The 15,687-nt window shown below is 38.2% G+C and overlaps 1 protein-coding gene across 1 annotated transcript; it reads left to right on the top strand.

The window, feature by feature from the left end:
- The first annotated feature begins 2,664 nt into the window (after nt 1–2,664).
- Nucleotides 2,665–3,932, top strand: LOC136988651 (uncharacterized). Its single transcript, XM_067286559.1, has one exon. It carries the CDS (start codon nt 2,665–2,667, stop codon nt 3,859–3,861), a length of 1,197 nt encoding a protein of 398 aa, XP_067142660.1. The 3' UTR covers nt 3,862–3,932.
- The last annotated feature ends 11,755 nt before the right edge of the window (nt 3,933–15,687 follow it).

Here is a 15,687-nt window from a genome sequence, read left to right as displayed (position 1 = left end):
CATACGCGAAGCGTTCGTTAGACGACAGCACTTAGTGTCTGTGTTTTTCGATATAGAGAAGGCCTATGATCGCTGCTGGCGATACGGAATACTTCGTGATCTGCACCAATTCGGATTGCGGGGTAATTTGCCAACTTTTATAAAAAACTTTTTACGGAATTGAAGATTTTAAGTCAGGATGGGCACAACTTTATCTAGGCCTTACACACAAGAAGAAGGTGTTCCTCAAGGTTCTATTTTGAGTGTGACTTTGTTTCTAATTAAAATTAACCGCATAGCTAAATGTCTTCCTCCCAGTGTGAAACACTCTCTGTATGTGGATGACTTTCAGATCTCCTGCCAGTCTAGTAATATGAGTTTTATTGAGAGACAACTGCAAACCTCCCTAAATCGCATAGACAATTGGTCCAAGACCAATGGTTTCAGCTTTAACGTAGAGAAGACGTCGTGCATTCACTTTTGCCGAAGGCGTGGTTTGCACCTGGAGCCTGAAATTTACCTAAATGGGGTTAAAATCCCAATGGTCAACGAAGCAAAATTTTTGGGTGTCGTGTTTGACCATAAATTGACGTTCTTACCACACTTGCGCAATTTGAAGAGTAGATGTTTAAAATCTCTGAACCTTTTAAAGGTATTATGCTGCTCATTCTGGGGAGCAGACAAATGTTCGATGCTCAGAATATATAGAGCTCTTGTTCGCTCTAAGCTTGATTATGGATGTATCGTGTATGGCTCTGCGCGAGAATCTACTCTTCGGATGCTGGATCCAATCCACCATCAAGCATTGCGTTTGTGCACTGGTGCGTTTCGAACTTCTCCAGTCCAAAGTTTATACGTAGATGCTTATGAGCCCCCACTATCTCTCAGGCGAGAGCAGTTGTCTCTGTTCTATTACATTAAACAGAAATTTCTGGCTAAACCTTCAGTTTATTGTAGAGTATCAGATACTCAGCTGAAAAGATTATTTACAGCTCGCCCAAGTTGTGTCCCTACATTTGACATTAGAATGGAGAATGTAAGCAGCACGATTGACCTGGACACAAGCAACATTTCACAGGCCGAGATCGATAATATATCATTTTGGTCAACTCCTGTGATTAATGTTGACATTAGCTTAAAGCAGTTTCCTAAGGAATTCACCCCGGACTACATCTATAGGCAGCACTTTGCAGAAATTGAACACCATGACAGGAATTTCATTCCTATTTATACAGATGGATCGAAATCGGTTGATTACGTTGGCTCAGTTTTTGTCTGCCAGGATGAGATCGTGGCAGAACAAATTGCATCGAATTCTTCCATCTTTACTGCAGAGGTGCAGGCTATTTACCTAGCCTTAAAATATGTAATTAGGAAAGGTCATCGTTGCTGTGTTATTTACACTGACTCAGTTAGTGCACTTCAGGCTTTGATCTCACATGAACCTAGTTCTCACTCTATAGTGATTAAAATTCGCAAACTTTTTTGCCATCTTATTGCAAGTAATATTTTTGTAAAATTTTGTTGGGTCCCAGGCCATGTAGGTATAAAAGGGAATGAAGCAGCTGATGCAGCTGCAAAGTCAGCAAGTCCTTCTCAGCATACAATGTTCATTGAAGGAGGTGACTTGAAGCTGGTTGTTAAAAAACGACTAGCAGAGAGATGGCAAAATGTGTGGAACGAACAAGTCCACAATAAACTTTACGAGATCAAACCTATAATAGAAAATTGGACACACAAGAAACAGTATGATAGGAGATCTGAAGTCGTTCTTACTCGTCTGAGAATTGGACATACTCGGCTTACTCATCAATACCTTTTGAAGGGTGATGACCAGCTAGTATGCCAGTATTGCATTTGTACTTTAAGTGTTAAACATATACTTTGCAACTGTGTTGCTTTTGACCACAGTCACAGACAGCATTTTGGAAATGCAACTTTGAGAGAGATTTTGGGCCAGAGGCCAAATCTTGATAAGATACTGAACTTTTTGAAAGTTATAAATATTAAGAGAGAGATTTAAGTTAACTAATTTATTTATTTATTTATTATATATTTATATTTGTGTTGTTCTGTTTGTTTGAGTTTTTGTGTTGTATTGACGCTATGTGATATATATATTTAGCTTTGTTTAATTTTACCATTTGTCATGGCGCAGCATAGCCTGTTTGGCTCTTGTGCCAAAAAAACTAGAACTAACTAACTAACTACTTTGAAAAGTAATGTCCCCTCGATGTGGGTTCCTGTCCGTGGTGAGGGGACCTCCCAGAGATGGTTTAGTATCTCTTCTTTACCATCCCTGGGATCTGAACGCCCACCCACGTGTTTGCCGTGCGTGGTGTCCCGTATGCCGGAAAGGGGGATCCTGGTAGTTGAGGGGCAACATAACGTCCCCAACACACTGCTTTGGCCCCTGCTTCGGATAAACGGGAGGCTCAAATCAGGCTCCGTTTGAGTCAATCGGCTGGTCGTTGAGTCATTGTTGACCTCGGCTTGGAGTCAACTGATCGATGCAGATTGGGCGGACATGTCAGACAAGATGTGCTCTACTTGACTGCATTGTGAGGGTATAGCTCCTGGGAAACCCTGGTGTGACGGTCTATGGGATCCTCTCATGTGACGGCATCCCCTTGTTGGGCCCCATGGTGGGTGGGGTCACTAGGAGCTGAATATATATTTTTAAATATGGATCATAAAATCACAAAACAAGTGACCAAAGACCAGACCTCCAGCCACCCTGCTTACTTAATAGTGCATGCGACTGGAGAAAAACCTCTATCTAAAGCATCTCCATTCTTGATTCAAAAATTGTTTGAATCAACTATTGGACAATTGAAAAAAATACAAAAATTAAGATCGGGAGATTTACTGGTGGAAACAGCTTCCCCACAACAATCGGCAAAACTTTTGCAAACAAAGACTCTGGGAGAAATGGAAGTCACTGTCACACCACACGGAAGCCTAAACTCATCACGTGGTGTGATATCTGAAATTGATCTGATGTCTGAAGATGAATCAGACATTCAGATCGGTCTTTCAGATCAAGGTGTCGTTGCTGTTCGGCGCATTTCCATTCGTAGAGATGGCAAGTTGATACCAACCAAACACTTGATACTTACTTTCAACAAGCCAACATTGCCATCCTTCATTACAGCAGGATACCTACGTTGCTCAGTTCGTCCATATATCCCAAACCCGCTGCGTTGTTTCAAATGCCAGCGGTTTGGACACTCACAAACATCCTGTCGCGGGAAAAGCGTATGTGCACAGTGTGGGACTGAAGGTCACGAGAGTACCGAATGTAAAACTACCCCATGCTGTGTAAACTGCAAGGATGCGCATCCTGCCTACTCCCGAAAATGCCCTGCATGGCAGAGAGAGAAAGAGATCCAGCGAGTGAAAACAGTTAACAACCTACCATACCCAGAGGCTCGCCGCATGGTCACTTCTAGTGCACCACTGAAGCAGAAGACCTATGCTGCTGTCTTGAAATCCACAAACACTTGTGCGGTTCAAACAGATATCTCTGTCTCTCCAAGTGAATCCTTTACCCGCCATGCGAAATGTTTAATACTGCCATCTACCCAAACACCAGAAAAGGAGAGCAAGAAGACCAAGACACCCCTACCTAAAACAGGGGTAATAACAAGAAATGTGGGTTCAAAAAAGGCCAATAAAAACCCACTTAACAAGCAAAAAGTAAAAGTTGCCCTCTCTAAATCAGCTAAAAAGTCGGAGACTCAGTCTATGAGTGAGTTCTCTGACTTTTCTGATGAAGAGACTAATTCGGAGGTTACAAAACCAAAGTCACCTCCAAAAGAGAGACCCCCTGTTAAATTAAAGAGGGATACCCTCGCAAAGAATGCTACCTCAAACACATAATGGATTATAAAATAATCCAATGGAACTGTCGTGGTTTCCGCAACAACTTCTCTGACGTTAAACACCTGACATACTCTACCTCATCTCTCTGCGTGGCACTCCAGGAAACACATCTAAAACCTGGAGAAAGAATTTCTTTAAAAGGATTCGATCTTTACCGTAAAGATGACGACAGCCACACCCGCGCCAGTGGAGGTGTGGCTGTACTGGTTTCAAATTGCATCCCTTCCTTACCGGTACAAATAACAACAGAGCTGCAAGCTGTGGCAGTCAGAATTTCAATTGGAGTAACTGTCACAGTTTGTTCCATATACTTGCCACCAGATGTCAGAGTCAATGAGGATGAATTGGATGACTTGGTTGAACAACTGCTAACTCCGTTTATTCTACTTGGTGATCTCAATGGCCACAATCCAATGTGGGGCAGTCACGACATCAATTGTCTAGGCAGAGCCATTGAAAGATTCATAGGTAATCACCAACTGTATTTATTTAATACTGGAGAAGTGACATACTTCCACGCCCCAACAAGAACATTTACTGCCATTGATTTGACATTAGCTAGTCCAAATCTGTTTTCAGCGTTTACATGGGAGGTTGGATCTAATCCACTTTCCAGTGACCACTTTCCAATATTTTTAAAATATAGAGGCAGAGGAAGCTGTGAAACAGCCCGTCCACCACGCTGGAAATTTGAAACGGCAGATTGGCCTGCATTTTTCTCTTTGGCTAACATCACTGAGGAAATGGTCAATACTGCTGATATCAATGATGCAGTAGAAGTTGTCACTTCCAGTATTATTCAGGCAGCCGAAAAAACAATGGGGAAAACGTCAACCAGATATCCAAAACATCCGAAACCATGGTGGGATCAGAATTGCGAGGCAGCATTTAAAAAACAAAAGAAAGCATGGGGGATTTTCAGAAGATACCCCACTGCTGAGAATTTGATAGCTTTTAAAAAAGCAAAGGCAAATGCCAGAAAAATAAGGAGGCAAAGCCAAAGGGATTCCTGGAGGAAGTATGTTTCTAGCATAACATCTTCCACCAGCTCAAAAGCAGTCTGGGATAAAATCCATAAAATTAATGGGAAATATGCTTCTCACTCTCTGTCCATGCTGGAAAATAATGGCACAATAATCAGTGACATAAAAGGTATTGCTGATTTGTTGGGTGAAACATTTTCGTCCTCATCCAGCAATATTATGTATACAAAGGATTTTCAGGCTTACAAAGTGCAAACTGAAAAACAATATCTAAACTTCCACTCTCTATCTAATGAGGAATATAATGTGCCATACAGCAGAATAGAACTATGTACAGCAATCTCTCGCTCGGGGAATACTGCTGTAGGGCCGGATAAAATCCATTACAGCATGATTAAAAATCTGTCAGACAATTCCCTTAGTAACCTTCTGAATCTGTTCAACAGAATATGGACAGAACATACTTTTCCTGACTCTTGGAGGCTATCTATCATAATTCCCATTCCCAAGCCAGGTAAAGACTGCAAGAATCCCTCTAATTATAGACCAATTTCTCTGACTAGTTGTCTCTGCAAACTTTTCGAGAGAATGGTAAACAGACGCCTGATGTTCCTCCTAGAGGAAAAGAACTACTTTTCACCACATCAGAGTGGATTTCGTAGGAACAGAAGTACCACAGACAATCTAGTAAACCTTGAAACATCTATACGCGAAGCGTTTGTAAGACGACAGCACTTAGTGTCTGTGTTTTTCGATATAGAGAAGGCTTATGATCGCTGCTGGCGATATGGAATACTCCGTGATCTGCATGAATTTGGACTGCGGGGTAATCTGCCAATTTTTATAAAAAACTTCTTGCAGAATCGAAGATTCCAAGTTAGGATGGGCAACACTTTGTCTAGGCCTTTCACACAAGAAGAGGGTGTTCCTCAAGGTTCTATTCTGAGTGTGACTCTGTTCCTAATCAAAATTAATAGCATAGCTAAGTGTCTTCCTTCCAGTGTGAAACACTCTTTGTATGTGGATGACTTTCAGATCTCCTGTCAGTCTACTAACATGAGTTTTATTGAAAGACAACTGCAAACCTCCCTAAATCGCATAGACAATTGGTCCAAGATCAATGGTTTTACTTTTAATGCAGAGAAGACCTCGTGCATCCACTTTTGCCGAAGGCGTGGTTTGCACCTGGACCCTGAAATTCACCTAAATGGGGTTAAAATCCCAATGGTCAATGAAGCAAAATTTTTGGGTGTTGTGTTTGACCATAAATTGACGTTCTTACCACACTTGCGCAATTTGAAGAGTAGATGTTTAAAATCTCTGAACCTTTTAAAGGTATTATGCTGCTCATCCTGGGGAGCAGACAAATGTTCGATGCTCAGGATATATAGAGCCCTCGTTCGCTCTAAGCTGGATTATGGATGTGTTGTTTATGGCTCTGCGCGAGAATCTACTCTTCGGATGCTGGATCCAATCCACCATCAAGCATTGCGTTTGTGCACTGGTGCATTTCGAACTTCTCCTGTTCAAAGTTTGTACGTGGATGCTTATGAGCCTCCACTATCTCTCAGGAGAGAGCAGTTGTCTTTGTTCTATTACATTAAACAGAAATCTCTGGCTAAACCTTCAGTTTATTGTAGAGTATCAGATACTCAGCTGAAAAGATTATTTACAGCTCGCCCAAGTTGTGTCCCTACATTTGACATTAGAATGGAGAATGTAAGCAGCACGATTGACCTGGACACAAGCAACATTTCACAGGCGAGGTCGATAATATATCACCTTGGTCAACTCCTGTGATTAATGTTGACTTTAGCTTAAAGCAGTTTCCTAAGGAATCCACCCCGGACTACATCTATAGGCAGCACTTTGCAGAAATTCAACACCACGACAGGAATTTAATTCCTATTTATACTGATGGATCGAAATCGGTTGATTACGTTGGCTCAGCCTTTGTCTGCCAGGATGAGATCGTGGCAGAACAAATTGCATCGAATTCTTCCATCTTTACTGCAGAGTTGCAGGCTATTTATCTAGCCTTAAAATATATAATTAGTAAAGGTCATCGTCGCTGTGTTATTTACACTGACTCAGTTAGTGCACTTCAGGCTTTGATCTCACATGAACCTAGTTCTCACTCTATAGTGATTAAAATTCACAAACTGTTTTGCCATCTTATTGCAAGTAATATTTTTGTAAAATTTCGTTGGGTCCCAGGCCATGTAGGTATAAAAGGGAATGAAGCAGCTGATGCAGCTGCAAAGTCAGCAAGTCCTTCTCAGCATACAATGTTCATTGAAGGAGGTGACTTGAAGCTGGTTGTTAAAAAACGACTAGCAGAGAGATGGCAAAATGTGTGGAACGAACAAGTCCACAATAAACTTTACGAGATCAAACCTATAATAGAAAATTGGACACACAAGAAACAGTATGATAGGAGATCTGAAGTCATTCTTACTCGCCTGAGAATTGGACATACTCGGCTTACTCATCAATACCTTTTGAAGGGTGATGACCAGCCAGTATGCCAGTATTGCATTTGTACTTTAAGTGTTAAACATATACTTTGCAACTGTGTTGCTTTTGACCAGAGTCGCAGACAGCATTTTGGAAATGCAACTTTGAGAGAGATTTTGGGCCAGAGGCCAAATCTTGATAAGATACTGAACTTTTTGAAAGTTATAAAAATTAATAGAGATATTTAAGTGAACTAATTTATTTATTTATTTATTTATTATATATTTATATTTGTGTTGTTCTGTTTTTTTGTGTTTTTGTGTTGTATTGACGCCTTGTGATATATATATTTAGCTTTGTTTAATTTTACCATTTGTCATGGCGCAGCATAGCCTGTATGGCTCTTGTGCCAAAAAAATAGAACCAACCAACCAACCAACCGTGATCTGCACCAATTCGGATTGCGGGGTAATTTGCCAATTTTTATAAAAAACTTCCTACAGAATCGAAGATTCCAAGTCAGGATGGGCAACACTTTGTCTAGGCCTTTCACACAAGAAGAGGGTGTCCCTCAAGGATCTATTTTGAGTGTAACTCTGTTCCTAATAAAAATTAACAGTATAACTAATTGTCTTTCTCCCAGTGTAAAACACTCTCTGTATGTGGATGACTTTCAGATTTTTTGTCTGTCTAGTAACATTGGTTTTATTGAGAGACAACTGCAAACCTCCTTAAATTGAATAGACAATTGGTCCAAGACCAATGGTTTCAGTTTTAACGTAGAGTGCATCCACTTTTGCCGAAGGCGTGGTTTGCACCTGGATCCTGAAATTCACCTAAATGGGGTTAAAATCCCAATGGTCAACGAAGCAAAATTTTTGGGTGTCGTGTTTGACCATAAATTGACGTTCTTACCACACTTGCGCAATTTGAAGAGTAGATGTTTAAAAGCTTTAAACCTGTTAAAGGTATTGTGCTGCTCATCCTGGGGAGCAGACAAATGTTCTATGCTCAGGATTTATAGGGCCCTTGTTCGCTCTAAGCTGGACTATGGATGCGTTGTGTATGGCTCTACACGTGAATCTACTCTTCGGATGCTGGATCCAATCCACCATCAAGCATTGCGTTTGTGCACTGGTGCATTTCGAACTTCTCCTGTACAAAGTTTGTATGTGGATGCTCATGAGCCTCCACTATCTCTTAGGAGAGAACAGTTGTCTCTTTTTTATTACATTAAACAGAGATCTCAAAATAAACTTTTAGCTGATTGTTCAGATAGTCAGCTGAGGAGATTATTTGCAGCTCGCTCAAGTAGTGTCCCTACATTTGACATAAGAATGGAGAATGTAAGCAGCACGATTGACCTGGACACAAGCAACATTTCGCAGGTCGAGGTCGATAATATATCACCTTGGTCAATTCCTGTGATAAACGTTGATTTAAGCTTAAAGCAGTTTTTAAAAGAAACCACCCCAGACTACGTTTATAGACAGCACTTCGCAGAAATTCAACATCGTGACAGGAATTTAATTCTATATACACCGATGGATCTAAATCGGATGACTATGTTGGCTTAGCCTTTGTTTGCCAGGATGAAATCGTGGCAGAACAAATAGCACCGAATTCTTCCATTTTTACTGCGGAGTTGCAGGCTATTTATTTAGCCCTAAAGTATATAAATAGGAAAGGTCATCGTTGCTGCGTGATTTACACTGACTCAGTTAGTGCACTTCAGGCTTTGATCTCGTATGAACCTAGTTTTCACTCCATAGTGATTAAAATTCGTAAGCTGATTTGCCATCTTTTTGCGAGGAATTTCTCTATAAAATTTTGTTGGGTCCCAGGCCATGTAGGTATAAGAGGGAATGAAGAAGCTGACGCAGCTGCAAAGTCAGCAAGTCCTTCTCAGCATACAATGCATATTGAAGGAGGTGACTTGAAGCTAGTTGTTAAAAAACGACTAGAGGAGAGATGGCAAAATGTGTGGAACGCACAAGTCCACAATAAACTACACGAGATCAAACCTGTGATAGAAAATTGGACACAGAAGAAACCTTATGACAGGAGATCTGAGGTCATTCTTACTCGTTTGAGAATTGGACATACTCGACTGACTCATCAATACCTTTTGAAGGGTGATGACCAGCCTGTATGTCAGTATTGCAACTGTAATGTAAGTGTTAAGCACATACTGAGCAATTGCATCGCCTCTGAACGGATTCGTAGGCAGCATTTTGGAAATGCAAGTTTTAAAGAGATTTTGGGCCAGAGGCCAAATGTTGATAAATTATTGAACTTTTTAAAAGTTACAAATATTTATAAAGAAATTTAATTATTTATTTTTTTATATCCATATACATGGTGTTCTTATACACAGTTTAACTGTTGTATATTTTTGTTATCTGTTTTTTGTTTTGTTCATTTTTATTGTTATTTATGTACATATATATATTATAAGAGTTGGCGCAGCTTGGCCTATGTGGCCCTTGTGCCAATAAACTTTAACCAACCAACTTCGATGAAATCTAATTAAGAATTATCTCAAAATTTTTTAAATATTTAATTAAAAAAGTTTAATTTCGAAATAATTTTTTAAACGAAATTTTTATTTTATATAAGTTTTGATTATATAAAAATATAAAACTATTTTAAAACAGATTTTTAAAGTTACTTCTGTGATTTCAGACTGTGAATTCATTTTATAGATGACTGTAAATATATTTTGTTCAAAGTTTACAGTAATAAATTTAATCTCTCTTTCTTATAAAACTAAATTCGAGAGAAGTCATTCTAATCACTTATCAATCTCGTTCGATTTGTGTTTATTGCAATGGATGACAAGAATACATCAATTTATAAGAGTCTTGGAATAACATTAACCATAAGACTAATAAATTGTGTCTTGTTTTAATGTTTGTTATACCTATATTTACTTGTTTACTCCAATGTATTATCTATTACAGCACATCTTGGCATTATAAATTGAAAAGTGAATTTCTTAAGATTAAATTACTTGCATAATCAGAACAAGTCGGATAATTATATATTTGAAATTTTTTATCGTGTAAATAAAAGAAGAAACTCTTTGTCATAACATGTTATAAATTATATTACAGTAAGAAATTTAAATACCTGAGTTTTTGCATTTCGATGGGTTTTCATATGAGCTTTTAGATTTGTGTTGCGTTTAAATGCCTTCCTACAAATTTCACATTTAAAAGATCGTTTTGTTTTGTTTGATAACATATGTCTTTTTAATGTTGATGGAAATTGAAAGATTTTCTGGCATTTATGACATTTATGGCATTTTTCATGTCTTGATGATCGCTAATTATGGAATTATTTAAACATTTATTAAATATTCAATTAAAACTTTTAATTTTAAAATAATAACGTTTTAAACGAAATTTTCATTTTATATAAATTTTGATTATATTCTTTATTTGCAAAAATAGACTTTTAAAAGTCTTTGCGGCATATGCCACATTGATGATCATTGATTTTTTCAGTCAGGTCTTCCGATGAAATCTAATTAAGAATTATCTCAAAATTTTTTAAATATTTAATTAAAAAAGTTTAATTTTGAAATAATTTTTTAAACGAAATTTTTATTTTATATAAGTTTTGATTATATAAAAATATAAAACTATTTTAAAACAGATTTTTAAAGTTACTTCTGTGATTTCAGACTGTGAATTCATTTTATAGATGACTGTAAATATATTTTGTTCAAAGTTTACAGTAATAAATTTAATCTCTCTTTCTTATAAAACTAAATTCGAGAGAAGTCATTCTAATCACTTATCAATCTCGTTCGATTTGTGTTTATTGCAATGGATGACAAGAATACATCAATTTATAAGAGTCTTGGAATAACATTAACCATAAGACTAATAAATTGTGTCTTGTTTTAATGTTTGTTATACCTATATTTACTTGTTTACTCCAATGTATTATCTATTACAGCACATCTTGGCATTATAAATTGAAAAGTGAATTTCTTAAGATTAAATTACTTGCATAATCAGAACAAGTCGGATAATTATATATTTGAAATTTTTTATCGTGTAAATAAAAGAAGAAACTCTTTGTCATAACATGTTATAAATTATATTACAGTAAGAAATTTAAATACCTGAGTTTTTGCATTTCGATGGGTTTTCATATGAGCTTTTAGATTTGTGTTGCATTTAAATGCCTTCCTACAAATTTCACATTTAAAAGATCGTTTTGTTTTGTTTGATAACATATGTCTTTTTAATGTTGATGGAAATTGAAAGATTTTCTGGCATTTATGACATTTATGGCATTTTTCATGTCTTGATGATCGCTAATTATGGAATTATTTAAACATTTATTAAATATTCAATTAAAACTTTTAATTTTAAAATAATAACGTTTTAAACGAAATTTTCATTTTATATAAATTTTGATTATATTCTTTATTTGCAAAAATAGACTTTTAAAGTTAATTTAAAATTATTGTATTTGATTTCTGGTGGCGAATTAATTTTACAGTTGCGAGTAAATGTATTTTGTAATGTACAAAAAGCATAAAATTATATTTCACAAAATTATTAAAGCATAAAATTATTAAATTATATAAATTAATTATTTATATAATTATATAATAAAATTATATTGCGATATACGTAAGGCATAAACAAAGCATAAAATTATAAAATTATATTTCATTTATATAGATAGGTAGAAAATGATCTGCTTTAGTCCATTCTCACAGAAAAGCATAATGCCTCACAGAAAAGCAAACTTAGGTTGTCGGAGTTAGCACCATCTGTTGGACATAAAAGCTTTAATCCACATATAAAGATATTTTTGGAAGGGAGAAATGGTGGTTTTCACACATGCCACAAATTTTCGCGGTAGTGTGTTAAACAACTTTCCAAAGTTTCAAGACAATCGGATAAATGGTGTAGTAATGCATGATTGACAACAGACAAACATACATTCGTTTATATATATATATAGATTGGAGAAAAAAATCTGTTATCAATTTTTCTACAACCCCTCAAAAATTTTTTATGATCTCCACTTTGAGAATCACTGGTTTATGGCATTAATAGCAGAGTTCTTAGAGGAAACCATGCCTATAGTTGGTGTGCAGGTGTCCAGGGATTTGTAGAAACTTTCCCAGTCTGCTCTTCTGGCATTGTAGCACTTGATGTTGTTGACAATGGGTCTGCCTGCACCAGAGTGAAGGGAGAACTCGATCCCATTGTGGTCTGAGAAACTCTCTATCACAAACATGCCAGTCTTTGACCCAAGTGGAGCTTCTAGTTATTGCAAGTGTGATATCTATCCAAGAAATTCTGATTGGCCCCTAAAAAGTGGGGGGAGTTGGGGTCATTAGACACAGCAGGCTGTTGGAGATCAGGAGATTTTCCCCTTGATGTGGGTTCCTGTCCGTGCTGAGGGGAACCTCCCAGAGATGGTGTAGTAACTCTACCATCCCTGGGATGTGAACGCCCACCCACGTGTTTGCCATGCGTGGTGTCTCGTATGTTGGAAAGGGGGATCCTGGTAGTTGAGGGGCAACATAACATCCCCAACACACTGCTTTGGCCCCTGCTTCGGATAAACGGGAGGCTCAAATCAGGCTTCGTTTGAGTCAATCGGCTGGTCGTTGAGTCATTGTTGACCTCGGCTTGGAGTCAACCGATCGATGCAGACCGGGCAGACATGTCAGACAAGATGTGCTCTTCTTGACTGCATTGTGAGGGTATAGCTCCTGGAAAACCCTGATGTGACAGTCTATGGGAGTCTCCCATGTGACGGCATCTCCTTGTTGGGTTCCATGGTGGGTGGGGTCACTAGGAGCTGAATATAAATACTTAAATATGGATCATAAAAACACAAAAGAAGCGACCAAAGATTAGACTTCAAGCCAACCTACTTATTTAATAGTGCATGCGACTGGAGAGAAATCCCTGTCTAAAGCTTCTCCTTTTCTTATACAAAAATTGTTCCAATCGACTATTGGAGATTTGAAAAAAATTCAGAAATTAAGATCAGGTGATTTACTAGTCGAAACATCTTCCCCACAACAATCAGCAAAATTTCTGCAAACAAAGACTCTGGGAGAAATAGAAGTCACGGTCACACCACACGGAAGCCTAAACTCATCACGTGGTGTGATATCTGAAATTGATCTGATGTTTGAAGATGAATCAGACATTCAGATCGGTCTTTTAGATCAAGGTGTCGCTGCTGTCCGGCGAGATGGCAAGTTGATACCAACCAAACACCTGATTCTTACTTTCAACAAGCCAACATTGCCATCCTTTATTACAGCAGGATACCTACGTTGCTCAGTTCGTCCATATATCCCAAACCCGCTGCGTTGTTTCAAATGCCAGCGGTTTGGACACTCACAAACGTCCTGCCGAGGAAAAAGTGCATGTGCACAGTGTGGGATCGAAGGTCACAACAGTACGAAATGTAAAAGTATCCCATGCTGTGTGAACTGCAAAGATCCCCATCCTGCTTACTCCCAAAAATGCCCTGCATGGCAGATAGAAAAAGAAATACAGCATGTAAAAACAGTCAACAACTTACCCTACCCAGAGGCACGTCGCATGGTCACTTCAAGTGCACCACTGAAACAAAAAACATTTGCTGCTGCTCTGAAATCCACAAAGACATGTGGAGTTCAGACAGACATTTCTGTTTCCCCAAAGGAATCTCTCACTCGCCATGCAAAATGTTTACTGATCCAATCAAAACAAACACCAGAAAAGGAGAATATAAAACCAAAAACACCCCTACCTAAAACAGGGGTAACAACAAGAAACCTGGGTTCTAAAAAGGCTAGTAAGAATCCATTAAACAAACAGACAGTGAAAGCAGCTCTCTCTAAATCTAAGTGTCTTCCTTTCAGTGTGAAACACTCTCTGTATGTGGATGACTTTCAGATCTCCTGCCAGTCTAGTAATATGAGTTTTATTGAGAGACAACTGCAAACCTCTTTAAATTGCATAGACAATTGGTCCAAGACCAATGGTTTTAGTTTTAATGTAGAGAAGACCTCGTGCATCCACTTTTGCCGAAGGCGTGGATTGCACCTGGATCCCGAAATTTACCTAAATGGAGTGAAAATCCCAATGGTCAACGAGGCTAAGTTTCTTGGTGTTGTGTTTGACCATAAATTGACGTTTCTGCCACACTTGCATAATTTGAAGAGTAGATGTTTAAAAGCTCTGAACATTTTAAAGGTTCTGGGGAGCAGACAAACGTTTTATGCTCAAAATTTATAGGGCCCTTGTCCGCTCTAAGCTGGACTATGGATGCGTTGTGTATGGCTCTGCGCGAGAATCTACTCTTCGGATGCTGGATCCAATCCACCATCAAGCATTGCGTTTGTGCACTGGCGCATTTCGAACTTCTCCTGTTCAAAGTTTGTATGTGGAGGCTCATGAGCATCCACTATCTCTTAAGAGAGAACAGTTGTCTCTTTTTTATTACATTAAACAGAAATCTCAGAATAAGCTTTCTGCTGATTGTTTAGATACACAGCTGAAAAGACTATTTGCAGCTCGTTCAAGTAGTTGTCCCTACATTCAACATAAGAATGGAGAATGTAAGCAGCACGATTGACCTAGACACAAGCAACATTTCACAGGTTAAGGTTAATAGTATTTCACCTTGGTTAATCCCAGTGATAAATGTTGATTTAAGCTTAAAGCAGTTCCCAAAAGAAACCACCCCAGACTACGTCTATAGACAGCACTTCGCAGAAATTCAACATTGTGACAGGAATTTAATTCCTATATACACCGATGGATCTAAATCGGATGACTATGTTGGCTTAGCCTTTGTTTGCCAAGACGAAATTGTGGCAGAACAAATAGCTTTGATCTCTTCCATTTTTACTGCGGAGTTGCAGGCTATTTATTTAGCCCTAAAGTATATAAATAGGAAAGGTCATCGTCGCTGCGTGATTTACACTGACTCAGTTAGTTCACTTCAGGCTTTGATCTCGTATGAACCTAGTTCTCACTCCATAGTGATGAAAATTCGTAAGCTGATTTGCCATCTTTTTGCGAGGAATTTCTCTATAAAATTTTGTTGGGTCCCAGGCCATGTAGGTATAAGAGGAAATGAAGAAGCCGACGCAGCTGCAAAGTCAGCAAGTTTTTCTCAGCATACAATGTTTATTGAAGGATGCGACTTGAAGCTGGTCGTTAAAAAACGACTAGAGGAGAGATGGCAAAATGTGTGGAACGCAAAAGTCCACAATAAACTACACGAGATCAAACCTATGATAGAAAATTGGACACAGAAGAAACTATATGGCAGGAGATCTGAGGTTATTCTTACCTGTTTGAGAATTGGACATACTCGACTGACTCATCAATATCTTTTG

This window comes from Centruroides vittatus, unplaced genomic scaffold (genome assembly GCF_030686945.1).
Source record: "Centruroides vittatus isolate TY-2023 unplaced genomic scaffold, ASM3068694v2 scaffold_373, whole genome shotgun sequence".
NCBI lineage: Eukaryota > Metazoa > Arthropoda > Arachnida > Scorpiones > Buthidae > Centruroides > Centruroides vittatus.
Note: the sequence above shows the minus strand (reverse complement) of the source record. Positions and strands in the feature narration are given on the sequence as shown.

Bases quoted from the DNA above. Each gene is read 5' to 3' on its own strand.
- LOC136988651 (XM_067286559.1), top strand. From the start codon at position 2,665: ATGGATCATAAAATCACAAAACAAGTGACCAAAGACCAGACCTCCAGC.